A 26461-nucleotide genomic window follows, 5' to 3' on the forward strand; every position below is an offset into this window, starting at 1 on the left:
CTATGTGAGTTTATTTTGACAGCACGGGAATGGATACAGCTAAGACAGGGGCCAGGACCCTTGGACCCTCCACCCCTTGGATTTACTTTTTCCCCTCTTCCCTTCACCTGGTTCCCACCAGTGCCAACTATTCACCATGTTTGAGCCGGGGCTGGGAAGTGGTGGGAGGAGAACAGGCTGAGCAGAAACTTCTAGAAAGCCTCAGATTTGCAGGTTGAGCCATCGCTAAGGAAAAACCTGGGGGAGTTCGGGAGGACTGGCCGTGTCGTGGGAGGGATGGGGCAGGTGTCCCCAGGTGAGGGACACTTCACCCAGCCCATCCTTTCCAGCAGCCACCAGCCATGTGGATGGGTTGTGGCTGCATGGCAAAGCTCCGCGCGTGCATCTTGCCGTCAGGAATAAATCCATGATTTTTCTCACCGGGATCCTCGCCCTCGTTGAGAGAAGGGATGGAGGACACGTCTCTGCTTATTGGAAATGTCCCTGCTTCATCTCTTATGATTTGGAGAAGTGCAGCATGGATTTGTTATGGAAATATCGAGACCTATAGTGAGTATTTGCCTGGCACCAGGCTCACATATAGTTCGATCTTCTGGCTTTAAATGTGCTTTGAAAATAAGCACTTTCACGTAACTATATCTAATATTATTTTCCCTCCTCCCCACCTGGTCGGTGACAGTGGGAAGTTGGGGTGATGCTGTGGAAGACAAGGGCTGTCTGCAGCATCCTCTTGTCCTTGCAAAAGGCTGCAGAGCTCTGCCCAAAAGCCATCGCAGTTTTAGTGAAGGGACCCCCGGCCACCCCCGCCTGTAGGGAGGGCTGTGTCCTCTTCTGGGTCAGAAATGTCCCTTGTTCCCTGGAAGCCACCAACCTCAGAGCAGAGAAGGTCTCAGCTGTGGTCCGTGGAGAGAAGCTGAGCCTGATGCTGCCTTCTTGCTTGGATAAAAGGATCCTGGAGACCTTGACCCTGCACTGGGTTTGAGGGGGCTGAAACACTGGCCGTGAGCTGCATTGCTTAAAGCCGGAGAAAAACATACAGGCAGCGTATAGGGACTTGCTTTGCTCCTGAAACTGGTTTCTCCTCCCTCAAGCACCAGCAGACTCAATCCTGTCCTTCAGGAAAGATGCTGCTGCATGTGGAAGTGGGGCAAAGGCAGCGAGAAAAGCCATGCCCAGGAAAGAACGAAAGTGCTCACAGAGCCAGGGCTGTGATATGCCAAAATCCCTTTGATTTTGGCGTGGTCAAAGCGGCAAAGGGAGGCAGACTCGTTTTTCCAGTGCCTATGTATAGAGCCGTGAGCTCATAGTTTCCGACGGCGGGGAGCATTCAAAGTATGGGAAACAGGAATTTCCACCCCGCCTTGGTGCTGGCAGAGAGCAAACTGAAGCTGGGGAGATGCTCGGCTGCCCCAAATCTGCTCTCGCTGGCCCAGATCACTCATTCAGCAATGGAGATCTCGGTGGGTGCAACCCTGGCACCTCCAGCAGCTTCAAGGAGGGGCCAGGGAGGGGGATGGGGATGCCTACCCCAGGGGTGACTGTGCAACCTCAGCCCCGGCACGATCTGTCTGGAGAGGTTTCAGCCTCAATTTCTGGACCATCCCAAGAAAACTGGGATAACGAGTGGAGTGGCTTGGTCCCTGATCTTAAGCGGGGCGTGTGGAAGGTGTTGACATGCTACGAGTCTCCTTCCAGCGAGGGACAGGCCTTCACGGCTTGAGACATCCCCCCCGGGGCATGTCTCCCACCATGGGTGCTCTCTTTTGGCAGCTGCCCCAGTGCACGGGACGTCTCGGTGGGGCTGCACCTCCCCTGCTCCTTCCAGAAACCAGCCCCATGTTGTAACTGCTGCAACCGCTGCACCCACGAGCGACTGATACTGCTGCCCACGCCTGCAGCCCTGCCGCGACTGCCAGCCGCACGAAACCACCCCTCCTGCCCATAGAGGAGCTCCAGGGCCCATCTCACTGGGGTTTGGGTGCCAGAGGTGCATCTCCTCTTCTGCCTGCCCCACAGATCCTGCAGAGCCCTGGGCATCTTCTTGGGGCTGGAGGACCGCAGGGCTGGGAATGCTTGTGCGGAGCATCTCTCTGCCCCAAGGCAAGACTCCCCGCTATGTCAGGGTTCTCCGGAAGGCTTTCCATGATGGAGACTCCAGGCCCTCCAGGCCGTTGGGGCCCCTTGATGGTTCAAATCCAGGTCCCGTGGCTGCACTGCCACAGCCAGAGCTGGGGAAGGCGTGCAGGCAGGGCGCCTTGGGGTCACTGTGCCTGCTCTGGGAATCTCATCCTCACATCCCTGTGGAGCCGCTCAGCAAGCCTGAGTGTGGGCTGGCAGCCCCGTGGCCACTGGCCGGGCTGAGGGGTGGCAGAGGTGGCTGGAAAGAGTCGAGACTGTGGGAGGAGTGACCCACCCCGTGGCAGTTTTTTCAAGGCTTTGCAGGGGAGACACCTCTCAGCTTCTCGCCTGGGGGTCAAGCGAGGGATGGGCAGCACCCTGGGACACATGTAAGGCCACAGGGAACCTTCTCCACGTGTGTTTCCAGCTGGCACCTGGCCAAACAGTGACTCATGAGCCACCTGCGGCTGCTGAGATGGCCAAGCTCGGGGCTTCTGCCTGCCCTCAGCCCACAGGGCTCCTGCCGCTGCCTGGACTGCAGTTCCCAAAGATGCTGGAAACCCCCTCCAGGGCAGGTTCAAGGCAGCAGTGGCCCTCGAGCCTGCTGGAGTGTGTTTGCTGGGCTGTGTGCTGCCACACCGGTGCTTGGGTGAGCGTCTGATGGTGTAGGGCGGGGAGCACAGGGCTGGAGTGAGGAGTGTTTGGGGGATGAGGAGGGGAGGGGGCGTAGGGATGAAGATGTGGCCAGGGCGAGGAACAGGGAGCTGTGGCGGCTGGAGGCAAGAATTGTTTGGCAGGAGCCCAGCCCTGGTGCAGGGTGCTGCCGGTCACCCTGCTCTGCAGCAACAGAGGGATTTTGGGCTCCCGACATCCCCTTTAGCAACTGTTTCATTGGGGTTTGAGCTCAGGGATGAGCCCGACTACAGGTGCCCATCACATGAGGGAAAGCAGGCAGGACCGTGCTGCCTGTCCCTGCCCTCCGACGCCTGACACTGGCTCCTCGCCCCCTCCCTGGCCAACCAGGCAAATATCAGGCCTTTAAAACGGGGAACGAGTTCCTCCGCATTCAATCCCCGGGAGCTGGCCCTGTCCCTGCATGGAGGGGCTCCTGCCCTGGTGCCCTGCAGCAGGTAAGGGGGCTTTGGGGGCACAGAGGAGCTGGTGCCCAGGGTCAGGGTCTCCTTCTGCAGCACTTTGGGGGACCAGGTCCCTGATCCCTCTTAAAGCAGAGCAGGAGCCTGCATCTTTCTTCTCTTTGATTGGGAGGGGATGGTTTGTTGTGTTCTTGTGACCGTCCTGGCGCAGGGGATGGCTCCCAAGGAAGAGGAGGTCAGCCAAGGAGGGGATGGCAAAACCTCCAGAGACAGCTGTGAGGATGCCCATGGGCACAGTCATGCGTGAGAAAAGGGGTGCAGGTTGGGTCGGGTCTGACAATGCTGCAAGGTCTGGAAAAACCTGCAGGTTTTATGAAGCTCCAGTTTTAAGAGAAAGGAGCTGAGCTGAGCATCCCTCCCCGCCTCTCCCCTCTCTCCTCTCCCCTTTCCCCTCTCCTCTCTTCCTCCGCCCTTCACCCATCTCCCGCTCCCTTCTCCCTTTTCCCCTCTCCTCTCTCCCTTCTTCCCGCTCCCCTCTCCCTTCCTTGAGCCGCCGCATGAATGCTCCCTGCCCTGGGAGACGCACGGCAGAGCTTCAGACCCAGCCCAGACGCGGGTCTGGGGATCCCAGCGGCCCCGCGCTCCCCCTGGCGCCCCAGGCTGGGGCAGGGGCCAGGCGGGATGGCTGGGCTCTGCCCTCCCCGCTCTGACTAAGAGGAGACGCCGGGCTCCGGGGCTTGCTGACCACACCATGCTCCGGCGTGAGGAGCACAGCCTGGAGATGGCTGTGGCCTGGCCACCAGCCTGGGACATCCTCCAGCAGCCTGGAAGGAGCCTGGCGTGGGTGCTCGCTGCCTGCCCCGGGTCCAGCATGCCCCCTCTCCATCCCCGGGGGTCCTGTGCTCCCACCTGTCCCACTGCCCTGGCCTCCCCCTGCTCCCGCTGGCCCCTCTGTGTCCCCTGGGATGGGAGCATCTCCCTTTCCATGGCAGGTTTCTTTGTGGGATGGGAGTTCCCACCTCCCGTGCACCTGGAGCTGGCAGCAGTGCACGGCGGCACTCGTGACACAAGCTGAACCTGCTTTATCTGTACCACGTGCTGAGCAGGGGGCTCATCCAGGGGCTCGTGCGTGTGATTTTGCAGCCGGGGATTGTTGCCCCCGCTGGCTCTGGAGTTGGGGTCCTCCCGTCATCTCTCTCTTGCCCCAAGGGCCACACTGAGAGGCGTAATGCTCCTGAAAATGCCCTGTCTTGTTGAGAGGATGCCTAGTAGCTGTCAACTGCATCTGTTAGGGGCAAGAGGGCAAAAGCAAGAGAGCAGGGAGGAGGAGGAGAGATGAAGAGATGGATCATGCTTATCATTTCAACCTTATTAACCCATCGTGCCTCTTCCTCGCAGCTGGGGAGCGCCTGTGGCCGACAGAGCAGGGATGTCTGAGGCCTCGTCCAGCAAGGAGGGACCCCCGGCCGAGTGCCCCGTGTGCTACGAGAAGTTCCACCCGCTGGAGGCCATGCACCGCCAGCTCAGCTGCGGGCACACCTTCTGCCACGACTGCCTGGTGAAGTGCTTGCTCTCCGCCAAGCTTGACGGCCAGGTCCAGAGCAGCATCATCTGCCCATCTGCCGCTACGTGACTTTCCTCAGCAAGAAGGCAGTTCTATGGCCGCCCAAGGCAGGCACCAACCTCCGGGCCCTGGAGATGCCTCTGTCACCTTCCTCCCTGTCCCATCTGACCAAATTGGAGGCCAGCAACACCTTGGTGGTGCCCAGCCATTTTGTGATGCTGGTGCAGAGCTTCGACCGGTGCTGCAGCACAGGGAACAGCCCCATGGACTCGCAGGGGGTCCCGGGAGAGCTGGCGCGGGAAGCCCACATCTTTGTCATCAGTGACCATGGGATGCCACTGGTGGATGTGGACTGCAGCTCCCTGGGGAGGAGAAGCAGAATGGAAACACGAAGCTCGGTGTCATCCAGCTCGGCCCTGGGGGTGAAATGCTGCCAGTCGCCCATCGCCCTCGCCGTCCTGCTCATCTTGACGGTGGCCATGCTGGCGGCTGTGCTCCCTTGGCTGCTGCTGGTGAAGAGGGACTCGTAGCAGGGATGGGATCAGCTCAGATGCTGGAGGTGTCACTGATGCTGGGACAGAGCTAGGGCCGGGACCTCTCTCAAAAGATCCCATGAGAAAGTCCAGAAGCAGCTCCGGGTGAAGCTCTCTCTCATCTGGCCAGGGACTGAATGGACTTTCAGACCTTTCCGCAGATCTCCGGGTGCTCACAGTGTCGTCGCTGGCATTTTCTGCCTCTTTTGGTTAAAATGTGGCTGGTCAAACCCTGCTAGTGGGTTCCCCTAGTGTCTTAGCAGAGAGCATGGTTTCTCCTCCCGCACCCCGTTGAGGAGAAATAACTGGACTCCAGATGATCCAGTGTGAATCAACAGAAGCCGTTTATTAAGCACCGATCATCATCTTTTATACCCTGTGTTGTAGCCGTACACGCGACTCGCTTATTTCTGATCAGCCAGTTACACTGTCCACGCGCTGTGCATGCAGTTCGTTCACACATCAGGTTGGTTACAAGAATTCACATAGTAAATTGCTTAGTCATTAGCACAACATGTTTTCTGCCTTCTCAGTTCCCATTTTTCCCATGTACTAATGCCATCTTCTACTGCCTGTTTTGCTCTTAATCTAATCTCTCACAGTAGGGAGGCTGGCTCACATGGCCATTTTCTCTCAGATACATTCCTACACATCCATACTTGGTCTTGGATACAACTAAGAGCCAAAGAAACTTTGTTTTGGGTTGTACCAAGTGCATTTGTGATCAGCTGATGGTCCTTTTCACCTGTTTCTTCCCACTGAGGCAATATATTCAATAAAAGCCATTGGTGATTTCCCAATGCTGATCGAGAGGACTGTAGAGGATGTTTTAACTTGTCTAGATCACTAGTAGTTGTGACTAGTTTCTTTGCAAGTATCTATACTATTTAAGACTCCCAGTCCTGTTCCTAAGATACCAGTCACATCTCTCTTCAGTCGTTGTGAGGTGGCAACAGTTTGTCTGTCCACGTACAGTTCATCTAAGGTTCCTGTAAGACACAAAAGAAAAGGGAATCTGCTCGGTCTTCTTTGAGCGACGGGGTCAAAAAGGGGGCGAGATCCACCGGGTGCTGATCCGGTGTATCTTCCCTGAACAGTCTTTGGCTTCCCATGCATGGGGATTTTGGGGAGTAGCTAGCACCATTGGTACTGTGCCAATTTGAGGCATTTTCACTAACACAGGTTGCCCAGGGTGAAATTGTCCTAGGTATTTTCCTGGTTCATTGGGAACTTTTGGAGTGATGATATTGGCAGATACACAGAAAGCTTTCATTCTAGGACAGCCATCTCCACTCCGTTATTGAATTGATAGGTGGCATCATCCCATCGCAAATGCCAACCAGGTTCATGAGTTTTTGCAAAACGCATAACCAATCCATTGGTGCGTTCAACAATGCCATCAGCCTGAGGATAATAGGGAGTATGAAATACCCATCGAATGCCTTCTTCTTTGGCCCAATCTTGTACCACCGAAGCGGTAAAGTGTGAACCGTTATCACTTTGGATTGCCTCAGGAAGGGGAAGGGTGCTGTACCACCCTTGTAGGCCTTTCACTGTGTTGTCCCCGGTAGCTGATTTGAAGCTGGTGGCCATAGTGAGGCCAGAGATAATCTCCACTCCTACTAGGATGTCTCTTTTCTCACCTGATGATCTCAAGGGCCCAATACAATCAATTTGCCAGGAATGCCACAATGGTTTCTTGTCCCAAATGGGTAAGGGAGGCGCCTTACTCGGATGATCTTTATTGAGCCGTAGGCGACATTGTGAACAGGCAGTTACTACTTGTTCGCACAGTTCAGCTGATACAGGCCACCCCCGGGCTAGTCCTTCCTGATACACATCAGCACGGCCTGCGTGGCCACGCTTAACACGTAACCATTCGACTAAGCGTTCCCTTTCCCACCATCATCTACAATGTCAATTTGCTGCAGCCGCGTGAGGCTATCTACCTGTTGGTTGAACTGAGCAGTGATCGAGTTCGAACGATCATGACCTTTTACCCAACCAATGTGCAATGCTCTCTGCCCTCCTCTTTCTAACAGTTGCTTCCAACTATCTGTCTCCCAAATTGGGACTCTGTTCACCTGCCAATCGTTGGCTGTCCAGAGTTCGATCCATTCAGTGGCTCCTTTAAAAACAGCATATGAGTCAGTGTAAATGTGAGTAGCCCCATGTCGTGCAGCTAGTAGGACAGCTCTGAGTTCCCCTACTTGTGCGCTACCTTCTCCTGTTTCAATTGCTCTTTCCCCCGTTGCTACTTCCAGTGCTACGGCTTTGTATTTCCACTTATCGTTCTCACGGTGAGACGACACATCAGTAAACCACACTCCTGTAAGATCACTGCCTTCTTTCAGAGGAGGTGCTTCTTGGATTGGAGATGGTCTGTTTGGTGGGGATTGGAACAATAGGGCACCATCTGTATCCTTCTGGAGCTTGGATACTTTAACACTGCCTTCAGAGATTGGCGTGATTTCATTAATGCCTTCGAAATAAGCATACCACTTTCGAACTGTGGGTTTCTGGGCAATGCCGGCTGGTGGTGCTGTCCCTTGACGGACCACATCTAGGAGACGAAAAGGGCCCCGAACAACCACGCTTTGTTCTCTCCTTATCTGCTCTGCTCGTTGCAATGCTCGCACCAGGGACAGTAAACCCTTCTCAAGGTCTGAATATCTGCTCTCAGTATCATTGAAGGAGCGAGAGCTAAATTCTAATGGTCTCTCCGGTCCTGCTGGTCCCTTCTGCCACAAGTTACAATGAGAACCATGTTCACTGAAGCCCCATTCCACATGGACAGGGTCAGTTGGAGGGATGGCGCCAAGTTGTTGGAATAACCTTAGCTCCTTTATTAGCAATTCCAGTGCATTAGTATGTTGTTCAGTCCACTCCCAGGATCTACCCTTTTTCAGCAAACAATAAAGGGGGCGAGCAATGATGGAAAAGCCAGGGATGTGTTTACGGCAATAACTTAAAGTTCCCAGAACTTGCTGTAACTCCTTCGTGCTGGAAGGATTCTGTCCATGCTCTATTTTTTTCAGGGTATCCTGAGGGACAGAAGCAGCTCCCTTAATCCACCAGACCCCCAGGAATTTAACTTCCTCTGCACGTCCCTGACACTTTGCGTCTGGAATTTCCAATCCTAAATCCGATAATGTTTTTTGGATGTTTTGCATCATGTCTTGTACACTTTCTTGGCTCTCTCCCCCTATTAGGATGTCATCAATATATTGGTATACCGTGCATCCCTGTGAAACAGGAATCGCTGATGGCACTTTAGCTAAAGCATTAGGAGCCATGGTGGGGGAATGCTTGTACCCTTGTGGAAGTCGGTTAGAAGTATATTGGGCTCCTTTCCACGGGAATGCAAACCGCGCTTTGTCCTGCTCAAGGAGGGGAATCATAAAAAACCTGTCTTTTACATCTAAGGCAGCCATCCAAGGACGGGCAGCTCCTTTTATCATTGTCACAATTTCCGCGATATTCGGAACCGCAGCGGTCAGGGGTGCAGTGTTGGCGTTTAACTTTCGGTAATCTACTGTGAAACGCCATTGCCCGGTTGGTTTCTTTACTGGCCACACCGGTGAATTATAAGGCGAGTGAGTGCTCTTAATGATGTTTCTTTTTTCTAAATCTGATGCCACCCCGTCTGCTCCTGCAAGTGCCGCTGCAGGCAGTGGGTACTGTCGGATGTTGGTAGTTTTAGAGGAAGGCAAAGGTAGAGAAGTTTCTAACAGGCCCAATTTAACTGTGTCTAATCCTTTTTTGCGTCCTGCAAAACTCCACACAGTTCCATTCCACCCCTCGTGTAGTTTCGCAAACAACCTAGTACAGGGAATCACAGATGTTGCATTCTTCGCGTGCCAGCTGCGGCTGTATTCTACCTCAGAAGCCTCTGGATTTTAGGACTTTCCTTCATGTGTGAACAATGCTGTATTTTTGTATTCTTGGCCAATTTAGTAATTATTCCACTTCCCTAAAACCAAATCATATGACTAAGCCGCTCAACAGTTGCCCAAAAGCTGCACCTGGTTGTCCAGGGGCTGCAAAACCTGCCCATGGAGGGCAGTAGGTTGTCCAGGGCAGGATCTAGGATGCCATGTGAGGGTATTTTCTTGCCCAGGGCTGGCCCCGGCTTGCCCATCCACAGCAATGCGTTGCCCAACAGCTGCATCAGGTTGCCAGAGCAGCAGCAGGGAGTTGCCCGCGTAGAACCCGGTTACTGAGCACCCTGCGCCAGCGGCAACGCTGCCCTGGTTCTGTGACACAGAGGGCACTGGGGATGCTGCAGTGTCTGGCAGTGCTGCCACCCAACCTGACAGCACAGCACTGAGTAGCAGCCCCCCCCGCACACCCCCAAGCCTCTGCAGGGTGCGTATGTCCCTGAACTGGGAGGGAAAAAAACAGATCATTCTCCTAATCCCCCTCCATATCTCTTCTGTCCTCTAAATGTACCCAGATGAGGTTGTCGGGGGCTCCTGTCATGTGTCCGTGTTCAGGGGTGGCACAAAGTGTCGCCCTGGGATGGCTTATCCCAAGGGGGATGCAGGGGCATTTATTTCGGCTGGAAATGCAGGGAAAAGTAGCCCTGGGCCGTTCCCAAGGGGTTTTCCCTCCCTTTCCTAAACGTGTGTCTGTCAGTGTCTGAAAGGGCAGAGTTTATTTGTGGGGGTGGGAGCCAGGGAAGCTGCCTCCCACCCTCCCAAGGCTGTTTCTCAGGTATAAAGCGGCACGGAGCTAGGGAAAGCGCCGTCATTTATCCCTAGCCGGGAGAAAAGGGCTGAAGGGAGCGGTTTGTGGGAAGCGGCACACACGGTGGTTTTTGTTGGACCTGAGCGCAGACATTTCGTCCTCGGTTCTGCCAAACTGCCTCGGAGGGTCGTGTTTGTGAAACCTTTTTTTTTTGCTAAATTTGAGGGTGTGAGTTTCCCGCTGCCTGTCCCACAGCCACTCCCATCAGGGATCTTGCTGTAGCACACCCGTGTCCTCGTCTTCCCCTGGGGCTCCGAGCCAGGCTGGGAGCAGTGGGGACGGGACGGTGTTAGGGGAAGGACACGTCAGGCTGGCTACAACAGCCGTATTCAGGGACTTATTCCTGCCCGTGGGTGACACTTGTAACCTCACAAGAGCTTCGTACCGAGCACCACGTACCCCTCCGGAGTGTTTGTCCTCAGATGAGGTGTGTTTGGTGGCCCCCTGCGTTATATGGCTGATAACCATCGATTGACAGCCTCAAGCTGGAGAGGACAATATGCAATTCTTGGTAGCAAAATCTTCATGTGTGGCCATTCCTCCTAGGGCTACTGCAAGGCTGGTGTTTCCCAAGCGCTCTGAAAAGACTGTGGGCCATCTCCTTCCCACGCACACTGATCTTACAGCAGGTGAGCCATCGACACCTTTCCTCCTTTGCAAGGCAAGAGGCGGCCCCTCTTTTGAGGCTGAAATAGGGGTGTGGGGGGGTCAAATTTGGATATAGTCCTGCAAAGCTCAGCTCACCTGCAGGCTCCTCACTCCAGCATTTAAGGCAAGGGAAGATAGAGGGGGTGAGGATGGAGTCCCTCACCCACCCACAAATGGCGCTGGGCTGGTAGCAGATGTGTGTCCAAAAGGGACGCAGCTCTCGGGACTGGGAATGGAACTTTTACAGAGAAAATGACGTCTGGAGTATCAGAAGATCAGCAGATACGCCAGCCAAAAGAAACAAAGGAACAGCAGAGAAGGAGCAACTCCGGTTTGACTGGATTGACACATTTAAGGAAAAGGAAGGCACGGTATCTGTCATTCTCCTTACGGCCGTGATTTGTTTTTCTCCGCATTCCAAGACCTGATGCTAGACACTAACAACAAAGTCAAACGCTTTTATATACAAATGTTTGGGATGCTGTCAGGAGGGATTTGTTTTCAAGGGGTTTAGGCCTGTTCAGGCGCTGTGAGGGCGCTCTGTGCGTCGCTGTTTGTGTTTGAAGTTGCGGGTGTTGCTGTAAGAAGTAAGGCAAGTGCAGGAGGTTGCTGAGGTTGTCCTCTCTCTCCTCCTCTGTGCAGGACACGGACGGGACACACGAATAGCAGCGGTGGAGCATGGAGTCTGTCGGCTCTCCCTTACCAGCAAAGTTCGCCCATCCCAGAGCCATACCCACCAGGTTTCTCCCTGCCATCCACACCATGGCGTCAAGCTATAAGAACCGATTTCCTTACCGCCCCTTGCCTCAGAGCTACAGCCTCCCCTGGATGCCCAGCACCTACTACAAAACGGCTGCCAGCAAACCAACTTTGGCTGCCTTTTCCAAGAGTTCCCAGGGGATAACCGACGGCGAGAAGCTTCCTTCTGTTTCCACCAGAACCACCGTCTTCACCCGCTACACCCCTGAAGACTGGTACAAGTCCAACGTGACCAATTACAGGGAGTCGGAGACCTCCCAGAAGAACGCGGAGCGCCTGAGAGCCGATACCTCCCGCATCATTGACCACAAATACCAGCAGACCAAGAAAACGCAAGTAGAAAGCACCAAAAACCTGGGAGTGCGCGCCAATGACATCGCGTTTTGGAAATCGGAGCTCTGCCACGAGCTAGATGAGGTGATCGGGGAGACCAACGCGCTCACAGAGGTGAAGACCAGGCTGGAGAGAGCCTTGGCCGAGGCGGAGGCCCCTCTCCGGGTAAGCACCTGTCCCAGCGCGCTGCAAGCTGTAGCCTACTGCTGAATCATCTGCAGCCCTTCAAAAGTCTCATTAAGTTTCACTGCAGCTCCAGAATGTCTAGAAAGCTTTTATTGAGGCCATTAGTTAAGTTAGTAGTAACCAAACCCCCCTTGCCATCTGCTGGATCCCCTATCAGCACAGGCTGAGCACGTCAGAGCAGCGTTTGCTTAACTCAATATTTTTAGAAGCCGTACATCCAGAATCCCAGTTTGGGAGACAAAAGCCCATGTCTTACCACGAGGCTCTGGCGAGGTGGGCGTCAAAGCTGACACAGGTCCCCCGTTTCAGCTGTGGCTGCACCAGGGACACGTCTGCTCCCTCATGATGGTTTAATGCTGATGTTGCAGCTCGGCTGCTCCTTGTCAGCAAAACCAGCTGCCCCGGGCCACTTTTTTCCCCTCTTGTCATCTCCGTGCCCACCTAGAGTTTCATTTCTTGCATTATTGGAGATGGGGACGGTCCCCATAGAGAGCCCTGCCCCTGCAGCCAGCGGTGATGGCGTGTCCCCAACAGGTCGCTCAGGAGTGCTTACTTCACCGGGAGAAGAGGATGGGCATCGACCTGGTCCATGACAACGTGGAGGAACAGCTCTTAACAGTAAGTTGGGTAACTCAGATCATGTGTTGAAGCTATTTTTACCGTATTTCAAAGTTATGGGATTTGGAGCACTGATCACCTGCCTCCAGCAGCCGGAGCTTCACAAAGGCAATGGGTTTGTGCTGAAGTCAAGTGAGCTGAGAGCAACACACTTCCTCCGGTGGAGCTGAATGTGTCTCAGAAATTCAGCCTGGGCATTTACACCGAAGTCAAGTCCATCTCCTCTTGTCCCGTACGGATGGGATTCCTCCTGGGGAGGAAAACATTTTGGGAGCAAAAAGGGCAGGTGCTGATCTGGGGACGGAGGTGTGTAGTGGTCCAGGGAACCACTCTGCCTGTCCACACCAGGATGTGTCCCTGTCCGTGCAGTGGGACTAACCACCGCTTGACACTGAGGTCAAGGTGAAAAAATCCTTATTGACCCACCCTGAAAGGGAACGCAAAGGCCGTGGCTGCAGCCACAGCACCCTTCTGTCCCCTCCAGGGCGCTGGGCGCAGGCTCAGCTGCGAGTTTTCCTGCCTGTTTGCTTTGGGCAGGAAGACAAGCAGGCAAGTTCTTGCTGTGTGCAGGGTTGGAGAGGTCCAAGGGGAGGAGTGTGACCAGGACGAGTGAGGATGGACACTGATGGGGTCCTCTTTTGCCTTTGCCCAGGAAGTCGATGTCATCAGGTCGTGCCGGGAGAAGATGCAGCAGTTCCTGGACAAGGTCAAAGCCCAGATCACGTAAGGAGGAGCTCCTTCTCTCATGTCGTAGGGCTGATGTGCATTTGTGGTCACAGCAGAGCCCCAGCAGAACCCCAGCAGATGTGAACCCCCAGAAGAACCCCATCTCTCCCCACACCCCACAGGCGTAAAGCCCATGGAGGCTCCATGGCATGCGGGCGGTGATGCTCTTGGGAGGACAGAGCTGCGGGGGGGGCCGGGAGCTGCTGTGGGGAGTGGAACGGGGAGGAAGCCATTCCACCCGTACGTCCCCACCGATGGCTGCTGTTTGCATGTTGAAGGTACAACCGGGTGGCCCAGCAGAATCTGGAGAAGGATCTGGCCAACAAGCAGGTGGCCCACCGGATCGACGACAGGTGCCACCACCTGATGAACACCTCCCACGGCATCAGTTACTACCGAGGGGTGGAGCAGGTCGATGCCACGTGAGTGCACGCTGTCGGTCCCCAGCAGCAAGCTGTCCCCGGGATACGCGGTGCCTCTCCCTGGCAGGGAGCTGCTTGTCCCCAACCCAGATCCATCCGGCCTGGAGACACCTCCCTCAGAGCGGTCATTTCTCTCCGCTCCCCGGAAAGGGAGCACAACCCTCTGCTGACAGTTGGATGCCAAACATCCAGAGGGTGAAAGCCAGTCCCACCTCATTGAACATTCTACCAGGGGTTGAGAGATCAGCCTGCCAATTAATTCAGCTGAGCACCTCTGCTGAAACAGCTCCTTAAGTTTATGCATATTTTCAAAGATGTGTCTTAGTTGTTGCCAGGCGATGTTTATACTTTTCAAGGACTCTTTTCAGCTTCCCATAGAAGTGAGGAGGAGCATAGGCAGAACAAGGGAAATGCCAACGGAATATTCCGTACCATAGATGCCATGCTCAGGATATAAATGGGGGTTGGTGCGGGGTGGGAATATGCGGTCGGGGCTCGGGAAGGTGCCAGTTCACTGGGTGGTGAGAGTGACTTGTGTCATTATTATTATTGTTGTTGTTATTATTATTATTATTATTATTATTATTATTATTATTATTATTATTGTTCGTTTCTGTTACTGTTCTATTAAACTGTCCTTATCTCCACCCATGAGTTTTTCCCTTTCCCTTTCCCCTCCTTTTCTCCCTCTTCTCCCTTCTGGGGGGAAGGGGGAGAACTGCACCAGCGCACGCGTGGTCCTGGCTGCTGGCTGGGGTTAAACTATGACATACAGTCCAATTAAAAGTGTAGATTTAAGCTATAGTGAATCCACGCTGCTCCCTGGCAGGGTCCATGCCTGCCCACATCCAGCTTACCGGGGGCCTCTCCTTTTCCCCGCCAGGATCTCGGTGCCGCAGTCCTGGGCCAAGTTCACCAACGACAACATCCTCCGCTCCCAGAGCGAGCGGGCGGCCTCCGCCAAGCTGCGGGACAACATCGAGAACCTGCTGGCGGTGACGGACAGCCAGATGTGGCGTCAGTTCAACGCCGTGAACGTCGCCTTCACCAACCGCATCGCCGAGACGGCCGATGCCAAGAGAAAGATTCAGACCCACCTGGCCAAGGTAGCCTGAACCCCTCCCTTTTGGTGTGACACTGTCACTTCCCGGTGACACCTCCAAAGCGCGACCCTCCACGCAGACCTGGCCCCAGCAGAGGAACGGTCACCACAAGAACCTGGTTATAGCATCATTTAGAATCATAGAGCCATAGGATGTGTTGGGTGTGAAGGGACCTCTCAAGGCCACCTAGTCCAACCCCCTGCAGTCAGCAGGGACATCTTCAACTGGATCAGGTTGCTCAGAGCCTCATCCAGCCTGGCCTTGAATGTCTCCAGGGATGGGGCCTCCCCCACCTCTCTGGGCAACCTGGGCCAGGGTCTCCCCACCCTCAGTGCAAAGAACTTCTGCCTAATGTCTCATCTAAACCCGCCCTGCTCTAGTTTAAACCATTGCCCCTCGTCCTCTCGCTACATGCCCTTGCAAACAGCCCCTGCCCAGCTTTCTTGGGGACTTTCTTCTTGGAGCAGGATGAGTTGGCAGTGTAATTTCATCCCAAGGGATACTGCCCATTGCTCATCCCAGCTGACAGCCTGCTAGCACAGGGATTTCCAGCAGAAAATGCCAGCGCTACTTGCATCAGCACTAGTTACTTCAGAGGCGCTGGCTGCCCTGCAGAAGGTCTTTACTGGGACTCTGCTGGGGTGTCTGCTGTGGGGTTTGCAGCTTTGCTGCTCCTCCAAGGACGTGTTTTCGGTCTCAGCACTCTGTGGTTGCTGCACAGGTATCGGTGTGTTTGCTCCACCAAGCAGATGAAGTGGAGATCAGCCATGGGCAGCAGGCTCGCACCACTGGCTCTCATGGAAAGCTGCCTGAAAAGTGCTCGGCACAGATTAACCGAGCAGAAACTGGGCTTGCAGCATCGCGGGCTGGTGCCACATCCTTCAGCGAGCATCCACCAAAAACCTGCCCTCTGTTAGTTGCTAGCGATGGACGATCAGTTCCTGCAAGCAGTAATTTTGGGGAGCGGGTAATTCAGTAGATCCATCACTGCTCCAAAACCTCCTCTGATGTGACAGCAAGAGCAAAGAGAGGCTTTTCCCCGCAGAGAAACGGCTGCTGGATCTGTGCCTCCATCTATGGCAGAGTGAGAGCAGTCTGAGCCCGGGGTCTGCTAATTGAACTTGTTTTTTTTCTGCAGATGGATGGCAGAAAAGGGAAATCCCGTTGCCGCTGGAGAATATATTTGTTAAATTTATGCATGTGTTTCTTTCTTACGCCAGACAGTGCAGGAAATATTCCAGACGGAGAGGAATATAGAAGCCATCCAAAAGGCCATTAGGGACCAGGGGCCTCCATTAAAGGTGGCTCAGACCCGGCTGGACGAGCGCACTCGGAGGCCAAACATGGAGCTGTACCGGGACACTGCCCAGCTGCGGTAAGGCAGGAGCGCGGGGCCGGCGGGGACCTCGAGGGCTCACGGGTGGTAGCACTGGGGAGCATCGCTGGATGACAAAATTAATCATGGGGGGTTGCTTTTTTTTCCTAAAGAGTCCTTCCAGAAGTGCACCGACATAATCAAAAGCAATGAGCGGGTATCCCAGCCTTTGGGTGCTGGGAGAGCTCTGCGCCCACAACGGAGGCTGTACCCCATGGCCGGGGGCGGCCTGATGCCACCCCATGAGGGGCTGGATTTTTCCTACTTGCGTCAACCCCGTCTTCTCTCCTGCCTGCTTCCCGGCGGCTGGATGGGCTCAGGTTTGAAGGACAAGCCCTTTACTCTCCAACAGACTCATGCTGAGAGCTCTTAGGTCCTTCCTTTTGGGTAACCGCAAGGGTGCAGCTGCTGTGCAAGGTGCTGTGTCCAGTGCTGGGCTCCCCGGTTCCAGAAGGACAGGGAACTGCTGGAGAGGGGACAGCAAAGGGCTACCAAGAGGATGAGGGGACTGGAACACCTCTCTTGTGAAGAAAGGCTGAGGGATTTGGGTCTCTTCAGGCTGGAAAAAAGACGCCTGAGGGGGGACCTTCTCAACGCTTATCAATACTGAAAGGGGGGGGTGTCAGGAGGATGGGGCCAGGCTCTTCTCAGTGGTGCCCGGGGACAGGACAAGGGGTAACGGGCACAAACTTGACCATAGGGCGTTCCACCTCAACAGGAGGAGGAACTTCTTTGCTGTGAGGGTGGCAGAGCCCTGGCACAGGCTGCCCCGAGAGGTGGTGGAGTCTCCGTCTCTGGAGACATCCCAAACCCGCCTGGAGGCGTTCCTGTGCCACCTGCTCTGGGTGACCCTGCTCTGGCAGGGGGTTGGACTGGGTGATCTCCAGAGGTCCCTGCCAACCCCCGCCAGCCTGGGATTCTGTGCACCACTCGGAGAAGCAGTGAGGGCTGTGCTCACCTCCCCTGGGGACACTGGAAATCCTGTCAAGGACAGAGGGAGCTCTTTGGCATTGCACCCCGAGGGGCTGTGGAGGATCAGGCACCCTGAACTTCACACCTCCTCCTGGCAGCCCGCTGGGTGAGGCTCCCTGGGAAGCCTTTTCAAAGCAATTTAAACCCAGCCCCAGAGCCTGTTTAGCATCTCTCACGCCATCCTTTGTTCCATCCTCCACTTGTTTCACCTTCGCTTTTAGCCTCTCCCAGCTGTCCTCTTTCGCTGCGTGTGCACCCGTGGGTGTGGGGAGGACCCTTGCACGGGGAAATCCAGGAGGGGGAGCCAAGAAAGCCACAAAACCAAACAGGAACGGGAAACGACAGCTGCTCGTCCCTCTGCTTGGTGGCACCACCTGCTCTGGCAGACGCGGCTGCGCGTTGCCGAAGCCTTCGAGCAGACGTTCACCGTGCCTCCCCGCCGAGACCCCGAGGAGCTCTGCCCTCAGCTTCCCCATGGATCTGCCACAAACAGGGGGGGTCCGAGTGAGTCTGAGCACGCTGAAGGGGGAAAACCCATGCCCCAGGGGCCCATCAGCAATGCCATGCTAGAAACCACCCACGTGACGGGACTTCTAATGAGGGCTCCTTGCTGTTTTCCAGCCTTGTCAACGAGGTCCGTGACATCCATGAGACGGTGCAGACTCTTCAGCAGCAGCTGAGAGACAGCCAGGACACCTTGCAAATGCTGGTTCGCGCCAAGGCCGTCCTGCAGCACGACCTGGCCGTCAAAGCCAACTCCCTGTTCATTGACCAGGAGAAGTGCATGGCGATGCGCAAGACCTTTCCCAGCACCGCGCGGCTGCTGGGTCCCATCTAGGCTGGGCTCAGCCCACCCCACGGCATCCGTTGCCGGAGTTATCAGTTTTCTCTATATGTTATAAATAGTACATGATTAAACTTCCACTTCCTGATAGAAGCCTGGGTAGAAATTAAATTATCGCTTTGCATGTCACATGGTCTACCTGGAGTATTTTTTTTTTCCCTTTGGTTTTTCTCTTTCCACTGCTCTTTCACGGTGTGCCAGAAAGTAACTGAAAATATCCTGGATGCAACTAAGAGCAAATCCACCCATGGGGATTCATTCCTACCCATTCGGTCTGTGATTTTAGGAGAAAAAGTGTCGTGTCCTCCTCCGTTGGAGACTGATGTGGAAAAAGCACAGGGTGAAGCCATGTCTCAAATCACCTCCTTGTCCTCCATGGGCCTTAGCGTGGCTTTTAGGAGGATCTGCCCCATGACCTTCCCAGCCACAGAGGTGACGCCGACAGGTCAGTACCCTCCTTTCCACCCTTTTTAAAAATGGGTGCATTGTTTCCCTTTTTCCAGTGCCCGGGGACTTCACCTGATGCCATGACTTTTCAAATACCACCTTCTTCCAGGAACACCCCTTGATTCCTTTGGGGTATTGCACTGGTGTTTCCCTCTTGCCTCCTGTGACCTCAGGAGCCCCCGGCTCATCTCTCCAAGACTTCAAGTGTGAGGCAGCGTCACCAGCGCATCTCAGAGGAACAGGCCCTCGCTGGCACCCTGTCCCTCCAACCTTGGCATCTCATCCCACAGGGACAGCCCGATATTGTCCCCCTCTCCCTTCAAGCCTTGTTTAAAGCTCTGTCAATGAGCCCCGCTACCTCCTGAGCAAAGACCCTCTTCCCCCTTGGAGGTGGGTGGGGAGACACTGGCCCAGGTTGCCCAGAGAGGTGGGGGAGGCCCCATCCCTGGAGACATTCAAGGCCAGGCTGCCTGAGGCTCTCAGCAACGTGATCCAGTTGAAGATGTCCCTGCTGACTGCAGGGGGGTTGGACTAGATGGCCTTTAGAGGTCCCTTCCAACCCAACGCATTCTGTGAGTCTTGGATTCTATGAGAGGTGAACCCCATCTGACACCAGCAAGCCTGGCGCCATGTTTGCCATCCCATTACCATAAAACCCAAAATGGTGTTGGTCACACCGGCCACGGAGCCACGTATTAATAGGCTGGTCCCACCTGTTCCTTCCAGTGTCATTGCCCGCAACTGGGAGGAGAGGAAAAAATAACCTGCCTCCCAGATTCCCTTACCAACCGTCCCAGGGCCCTGAAGTCTCCTTTGATGGGTTATCAAGCATTGGAACAGGCTGCCAGGGAAGTGTTTGAGTCACCAGCCCTGGAGGTACTTAAAAGATGGCTAGATGGGATGCTGAGGGACATGGTTTAGTGATGGTTTTGGCAGTGTTAGGTTGATGGTTGGACTTGATGATCTTAAAGGTCCCTTCCAACCCAGACCATTCTATGATCCTATCATCGAGACCCCTTGGATTACGTGTTGTGGCTTCATTGCCACCCACACGGGAGAACAGGAATGGGTAGTAATCCAAGGGCCATACCTCTTCCTGTTGCCTAAGAAAACCTTTGTATACGCAAAAGAGTTTGAGCCATCTTTTCTGTCAGATCTCTGGCAGCAGAGGCACGGCTTTCCCGTGGAGGCCGGCTCCGTGTGTGTGTGCGCACAGAAAGCAGGAGCGCTGGGGCAGGGTGTCACTGCGCTCACGAGAAGCTGTAAAACATGTTGGTACAATCTGAGGGGCTGGAGCGTGTCCAGAGAAGGGCGACGGAGCTGGTGAGGGGTCTGGAGCACAAGTCTGGTGAGGAGCGGCTGAGGGAGCTGAGGGTGTTCAGCCTGGAGAAGAGGAGGCTGAGGGGAGACCTCGCTCTCTGCAGCTCCCTGAAAGGAGGGGGTAGCCAGGGGGGGTCGGTCTCTTCTCCCAAGGAACAGGCCATGGGACAAGAGGAAACATCTTGTCACATGTCAAGATGGGCAGACGTGGTGCTTAGAGATAGGGTTTAGTGATGGTTTTTGTCAGTGTTGGGTCGATGGTTGGCCTCGTCGATCTGAAAGGTCCCTTCCAACCTGGGCAATGCTATGATTCTGTGATTCAGTCCGCAGCTGCAAGAGCTGGGAAAAGGAGAGGCGACGGAAAACAGCAATGAGAAGACAGAGGTGTCAGCCTGGCACGAGCCATTCACACAGCTCACAGTTCATCTAAAGCGGTAAAATGAAGCCAATGAGAATGTTTCCTCTGGATAAAGCGGGACACAGAGGTCATGGCAGCAGACTTGATGGATATTTTCAGAAGCTGGAGAGAAAGCCCCTTGGGTTAGCCGGAGCAGCTGTGCTAACCACCCCCGGCTGGGCTGGGCTCCTCCTCTTCCAATGCCTTTTCTCAGGCTAAAGCCTGAAATAAGTGGGGAAGGACCCTCTCCCAGGAGAAGTTCCCAGTGTCACTGGTGCACGGTGCCCTGGTGCTGCGAGAGGCTGTGCCGTGGTGGGGCTGCTGGGGACACCGTGCATCTCCTCACCAGCACCCCCACCATGGTCTACCTGCCTGCCCCAGCGAGCCCTCTGCTCGCCCACGGGCTGGCCCAGCAGCACCACCGCTGCCACCGCCTTGTCCAATGAGGGCACCAGTTTGCCCAGGGGTGGCACTTGGTTGCCCAGGGGGGGCACTTGGATGCCCAAGGGCTCTTTGGGTTGCCCATTGACGGTGCTGGGGGTTGTCCAGGCAAGGGATCAAGTAGCCCAGCAAAGGCACTAGGATGCACGCAGTCTGCACTGACTTGCCCAGGGGTGGCACTCGGTTGCCCACTGGGGGCCGTGAGTTCATAGGATCATAGAACGTCTCAAGTCGAGGAGACCCATGAGGATCATCGAGTCCATCTCCCTGCTCCTTGCAGGACTACCTTGTTGCGTGAAAAGGGGCCAAGCGGTTTTGGCAGAAGAGAAACCCCCTTGCGTTCTAACACTCCTCACCCAAGTGGGAGGCCAGGTGCGGCTGGGTTTCAATTCTGAGTGATGCCCAATCCAGCACTATCAGTCCAATCGCCTTTAATATGTATTAAACTATTACGATTTGGATACACTAATAGTGGGCTGCACCTTCAGTCTAGTCGTGTTCTTGATCTAGCACGGCCTCTCTCGAGTCTTTGGTCGCATTCAGTGAGAAAGCGAAATGACTGGCTACTTAAACAGCGCGGTTTATTTAAACAACAGATATACAGGTTCTTTACGATTGCCGGTGATAAATACACTCTCTGCAAAGCACGTGCAAATAAAGATATTGTTAAGTATACAAAACGCGCGACAAAATTATAAGCGATACAGCCTGGCTATAAATGTAGGGTAGAGATCCTCTAGAGAAATTTCTAAAGTCCCCGAGAAAGTACTCGGTGTCATCGAAGTCTTACCCAAAGGCGTCCCTATGCGGGGGAAGAAAGGCTCAGCCCATCGACTGATCCCGTAAATCAGCAATGGAATTCTTCGCGATGGTGTCTTCCCTGGCATCCCCTCTCTCTTGGGCTATTTTTAGACTATTTTTTTGTCTTCAAAGTGGAGTTTGAGTGACTTTAGTCATACATACTTTTAGTATGATTAAAGTACTCAAGGAGGAGTGTTCGCACCTCGGGGGGCGGGTAGTCTCCGGGATGGAGGTGTGTTTTGGTACATTGTAGTGAGCAAAGTTCGCACAAAGGACAGCATTTCATCAACATTTGACGAAATGTTGGCTCGGGTAGCGTGTAGGCCGCTTATCTGTTCCGTAGTACCATCTCATCCCCATATCTGCTATTCGTCACAAGGGAAGGCCACGGAACAAGTGCGTTCCGTTCCACCCCTCGTGTAGTTTTGCAAACAACCTAGTACAGGGAATCACAGATGTTGCATTCTTCGCGTGCCAGCTGCAGCTGTATTCTACCTCAGAAGCCTCTGGATTTTAGGACTTTCCTTCATGTGTGAACAATGCTGTATTTTTGCACTCTTGGCCAATTTAGTAATTCTTCCACATAATCCACCCCGTGACTACCGTCACTCAAGCTCCACGATACTCAATACTGATGGGGAATATCACATGTCCTCTTGTGGCGAGGGATATCAAGTGCAAATACACCTTGTGGGGTGATTAAGCGAGTTAAGCTTTTCATCACAATCCGAAGTCGAACATACAAAACAACTGTCAAAGCAAAGCACAATACAGTGAGTACTAGTAAAACGACAACAGGATGGAGCATCTTGTTCAAAAGTCCTGTAGCTGTTGGTGACCATCCAAAAAGGCTGTCCCACCATTCCTGTCCCCCATCTCTCTTGACCCTTTCCAGTACATGGTGTATTTCTTCAACATCACGATGGACAGTAATCAGAATTCTTTGTCCATTTTCTTGGGCCTCTTTCAACAATCACTTCAATTCATCGTGTTGCAGCAACTTCTTCACTAGTGAGAGATTCATTCCGATAGGGGTGGGCAGCAAATCTCGAATCAACGTGTAATTAGATTGTAGCAATTGAAAAGACGTAACAGGAGCTGAAGAATTGAAGTCACATCCAATGACATTAGTAAAGTTACAAACACAAAGATTTGAGTGATTACTTCTATCTACTGCTGTGTCATCTATGAATACAAGAGTACAGGGAGACCTCATGCAAACACACCCTTTCCCAATATATACAAGCACAGTTTCTGGGGTTTCATCGGGATGTATCTCAAAGTGACAAACATTCTGGTTGGTGTCAAGACAAATGTCTTGTGCCTTGAGAGTATTACTCTCACAAATGAATCCTTGTTGATCTCATGAAATGCATGCTGCAACATCAACAGTTTGCCATTTATTCTCATTTTGTTGTGCCCACGCTCTGTGCTCTACCGGATGGAGTATGGCTCCATGGTGATTCAACCCCAGGGCGATGACTGGGTATATGGTGTACACCGAGGCAGTGCGTATCGTTAAGAGAAAAGCTGTGGCCTTGCTCTCAGTGGGATCGTAGGGGAAATTAACCAGATACCACCAGGATTGAAATTTTTTCTCAAACTCAATTGCGTTATCCCATATTACTTTTTGGACTTCAGTGGGCAAGGTGCCTTGTTCACCTTCCCTTATGATTGTGGCTGTCATAGATTGCATCCACAGTTGGGCTTGGGTACAACTAAGAGCCAAAGAAACATTGTTTTGGGTTGTACCAAGTGCATTTGTGATCAGCTGATGGTCCTTTTCACCTGTTTCTTCCCACTGAGGCAATATATTCAATAAAAGCCATTGGTGATTTCCCAATGCTGATCGAGAGGACTGTAGAGGATGTTTTAATTTGGCTAGATCACTAGTAGTTGTGACTAGTTTCTTTGCAAGTATCTATACTATTTAAGACTCCCAGTCCTGTTCCTAAGATACCAGTCACATCTCTCTTCAGTCGTTGTGAGGTGGCAACAGTTTGTCTGTCCACGTACAGTTCATCTAAGGTTCCTGTAAGACACAAAAGAAAAGGGAATCTGCTCGGTCTTCTTTGAGCGACGGGGTCAAAAAGGGGGCGAGATCCACCGGGTGCTGATCCGGTGTATCTTCCCTGAACAGTCTTTGGCTTCCCATGCATGGGGATTTTGGGGAGTAGCTAGCACCATTGGTACTGTGCCAATTTGAGGCATTTTCACTAACACAGGTTGCCCAGGGTGAAATTGTCCTAGGTATTTTCCTGGTTCATTGGGAACTTTTGGAGTGATGATATTGGCAGATACACAGAAAGCTTTCATTCTAGGACAGCCATCTCCACTCCGTTATTGAATTGATAGGTGGCATCATCCCATCGCAAATGCCAACCAGGTTCATGAGTTTTTGCAAAACGCATAACCAATCCATTGGTGCGTTCAACAATGCCATCAGCCTGAGGATAATAGGGAGTATGAAATACCCATCGAATGCCTTCTTCTTTGGCCCAATCTTGTACCACCGAAGCGGTAAAGTGTGAACCGTTATCACTTTGGATTGCCTCAGGAAGGGGAAGGGTGCTGTACCACCCTTGTAGGCCTTTCACTGTGTTGTCCCCGGTAGCTGATTTGAAGCTGGTGGCCATAGTGAGGCCAGAGATAATCTCCACTCCTACTAGGATGTCTCTTTTCTCACCTGATGATCTCAAGGGCCCAATACAATCAATTTGCCAGGAATGCCACAATGGTTTCTTGTCCCGAATGGGTAAGGGAGGCGCCTTACTCGGATGATCTTTATTGAGCCGTAGGCGACATTGTGAACAGGCAGTTACTACTTGTTCGCACAGTTCAGCTGATACAGGCCACCCCCGGGCTAGTCCTTCCTGATACACATCAGCACGGCCTGCGTGGCCACGCTTAACACGTAACCATTCGACTAAGCGTTCCCTTTCCCACCATCATCTACAATGTCAATTTGCTGCAGCCGCGTGAGGCTATCTACCTGTTGGTTGAACTGAGCAGTGATCGAGTTCGAACGATCATGACCTTTTACCCAACCAATGTGCAATGCTCTCTGCCCTCCTCTTTCTAACAGTTGCTTCCAACTATCTGTCTCCCAAATTGGGACTCTGTTCACCTGCCAATCGTTGGCTGTCCAGTGTCCGATCCATTCAGTGGCTCCTTTAAAAACAGCATATGAGTCAGTGTAAATGTGAGTAGCCCCATGTCGTGCAGCTAGTAGGACAGCTCTGAGTTCCCCTACTTGTGCGCTACCTTCTCCTGTTTCAATTGCTCTTTCCCCCGTTGCTACTTCCAGTGCTACGGCTTTGTATTTCCACTTATCGTTCTCACGGTGAGACGACACATCAGTAAACCACACTCCTGTAAGATCACTGCCTTCTTTCAGAGGAGGTGCTTCTTGGATTGGAGATGGTCTGTTTGGTGGGGATTGGAACAATAGGGCACCATCTGTATCCTTCTGGAGCTTGGATACTTTAACACTGCCTTCAGAGATTGGCGTGATTTCATTAATGCCTTCGAAATAAGCATACCACTTTCGAACTGTGGGTTTCGGGGCAATGCCGGCTGGTGGTGCTGTCCCTTGACGGACCACATCTAGGAGACGAAAAGGGTCGCGAATAACCACGCTTTGTTCTCTCCTTATCTGCTCTGCTCGTTGCAATGCTCGCACCAGGGACAGTAAACCCTTCTCAAGGTCTGAATATCTGCTCTCAGTATCATTGAAGGAGTGAGAGCTAAATTCTAATGGTCTCTCCAGTCCTGCTGGTCCCTTCTGCCACAAGTTACAATGAGAACCATGTTCACTGAAGCCCCATTCCACATGGACAGGGTCAGTTGGAGGGATGGCGCCAAGTTGTTGGAATAACCTTAGCTCCTTTATTAGCAATTCCAGTGCATTAGTATGTTGTTCAGTCCACTCCCAGGATCTACCCTTTTTCAGCAAACAATAAAGGGGGCGAGCAATGATGGAAAAGCCAGGGATGTGTTTACGGCAATAACTTAAAGTTCCCAGAACTTGCTGTAACTCCTTCGTGCTGGAAGGATTCTGTCCATGCTCTATTTTTTTCAGGGTATCCTGAGGGACAGAAGCAGCTCCCTTAATCCACCAGACCCCCAGGAATTTAACTTCCTCTGCACGTCCCTGACACTTTGCGTCTGGAATTTCCAATCCTAAATCCGATAATGTTTTTTGGATGTTTTGCATCATGTCTTGTACACTTTCTTGGCTCTCTCCCCCTATTAGGATGTCATCAATATATTGGTATACCGTGCATCCCTGTGAAACAGGAATCGCTGATGGCACTTTAGCTAAAGCATTAGGAGCAATGGTGGGGGAATGCTTGTATCCTTGTGGAAGTCGGTTAAAATATATTGGGCTCCTTTCCACGGGAATGCAAACCGCGCTTTGTCCTGCTCAAGGAGGGGAATCATAAAAAACCTGTCTTTTACATCTAAGGCAGCCATCCAAGGACGGGCAGCTCCTTTTATCATTGTCACAATTTCCGCGATATTCGGAACCGCAGCGGTCAGGGGTGCAGTGTTGGCGTTTAACTTTCGGTAATCTACTGTGAAACGCCATTGCCCGGTTGGTTTCTTTACTGGCCACACCGGTGAATTATAAGGCGAGTGAGTGCTCTTAATGATGTTTCTTTTTTCTAAATCTGATGCCACCCCGTCTGCTCCTGCAAGTGCCGCTGCAGGCAGTGGGTACTGTCGGATGTTGGTAGTTTTAGAGGAAGGCAAAGGTAGAGAAGTTTCTAACAGGCCCAATTTAACTGTGTCTAATCCTTTTTTGCGTCCTGCAAAACTCCACACGGTTCCATTCCACCCCTCGTGTAGTTTCGCAAACAACCTAGTACAGGGAATCACAGATGTTGCATTCTTCGCGTGCCAGCTGCGGCTGTATTCTACCTCAGAAGCCTCTGGATTTTAGGACTTTCCTTCATGTGTGAACAATGCTGTGTTTTTGTATTCTTGGCCAATTTAGTAATTATTCCAC

The 26461-nt window shown here is 53.1% G+C and overlaps 1 protein-coding gene and 1 pseudogene across 1 annotated transcript; both read left to right on the forward strand.

Annotated features, from left to right (window-relative positions):
* The first annotated feature begins 4641 nt into the window (after positions 1 to 4641).
* LOC128918163 (RING finger protein 222-like) lies at positions 4642 to 5306 on the forward strand (annotated as a pseudogene).
* Positions 5307 to 11384: 6078 nt separating this feature from the next.
* LOC128918036 (tektin-3-like) lies at positions 11385 to 18023 on the forward strand (the record flags this gene model as incomplete). The annotated part of the gene is made up of 7 exons (XM_054221888.1): positions 11385 to 11963; positions 12519 to 12602; positions 13255 to 13325; positions 13607 to 13750; positions 14634 to 14856; positions 16074 to 16228; positions 17822 to 18023. Coding segments are annotated over exons 1-7 (1458 nt in total), but the record flags the coding sequence as incomplete, so codon positions are not given.
* Between the last annotated feature and the right edge of the window lie 8438 nt (positions 18024 to 26461).

The sequence above is a fragment of the Rissa tridactyla genome, chromosome 15 (assembly GCF_028500815.1).
Source record: "Rissa tridactyla isolate bRisTri1 chromosome 15, bRisTri1.patW.cur.20221130, whole genome shotgun sequence".
Classification (NCBI taxonomy): Eukaryota; Metazoa; Chordata; class Aves; order Charadriiformes; family Laridae; genus Rissa; species Rissa tridactyla.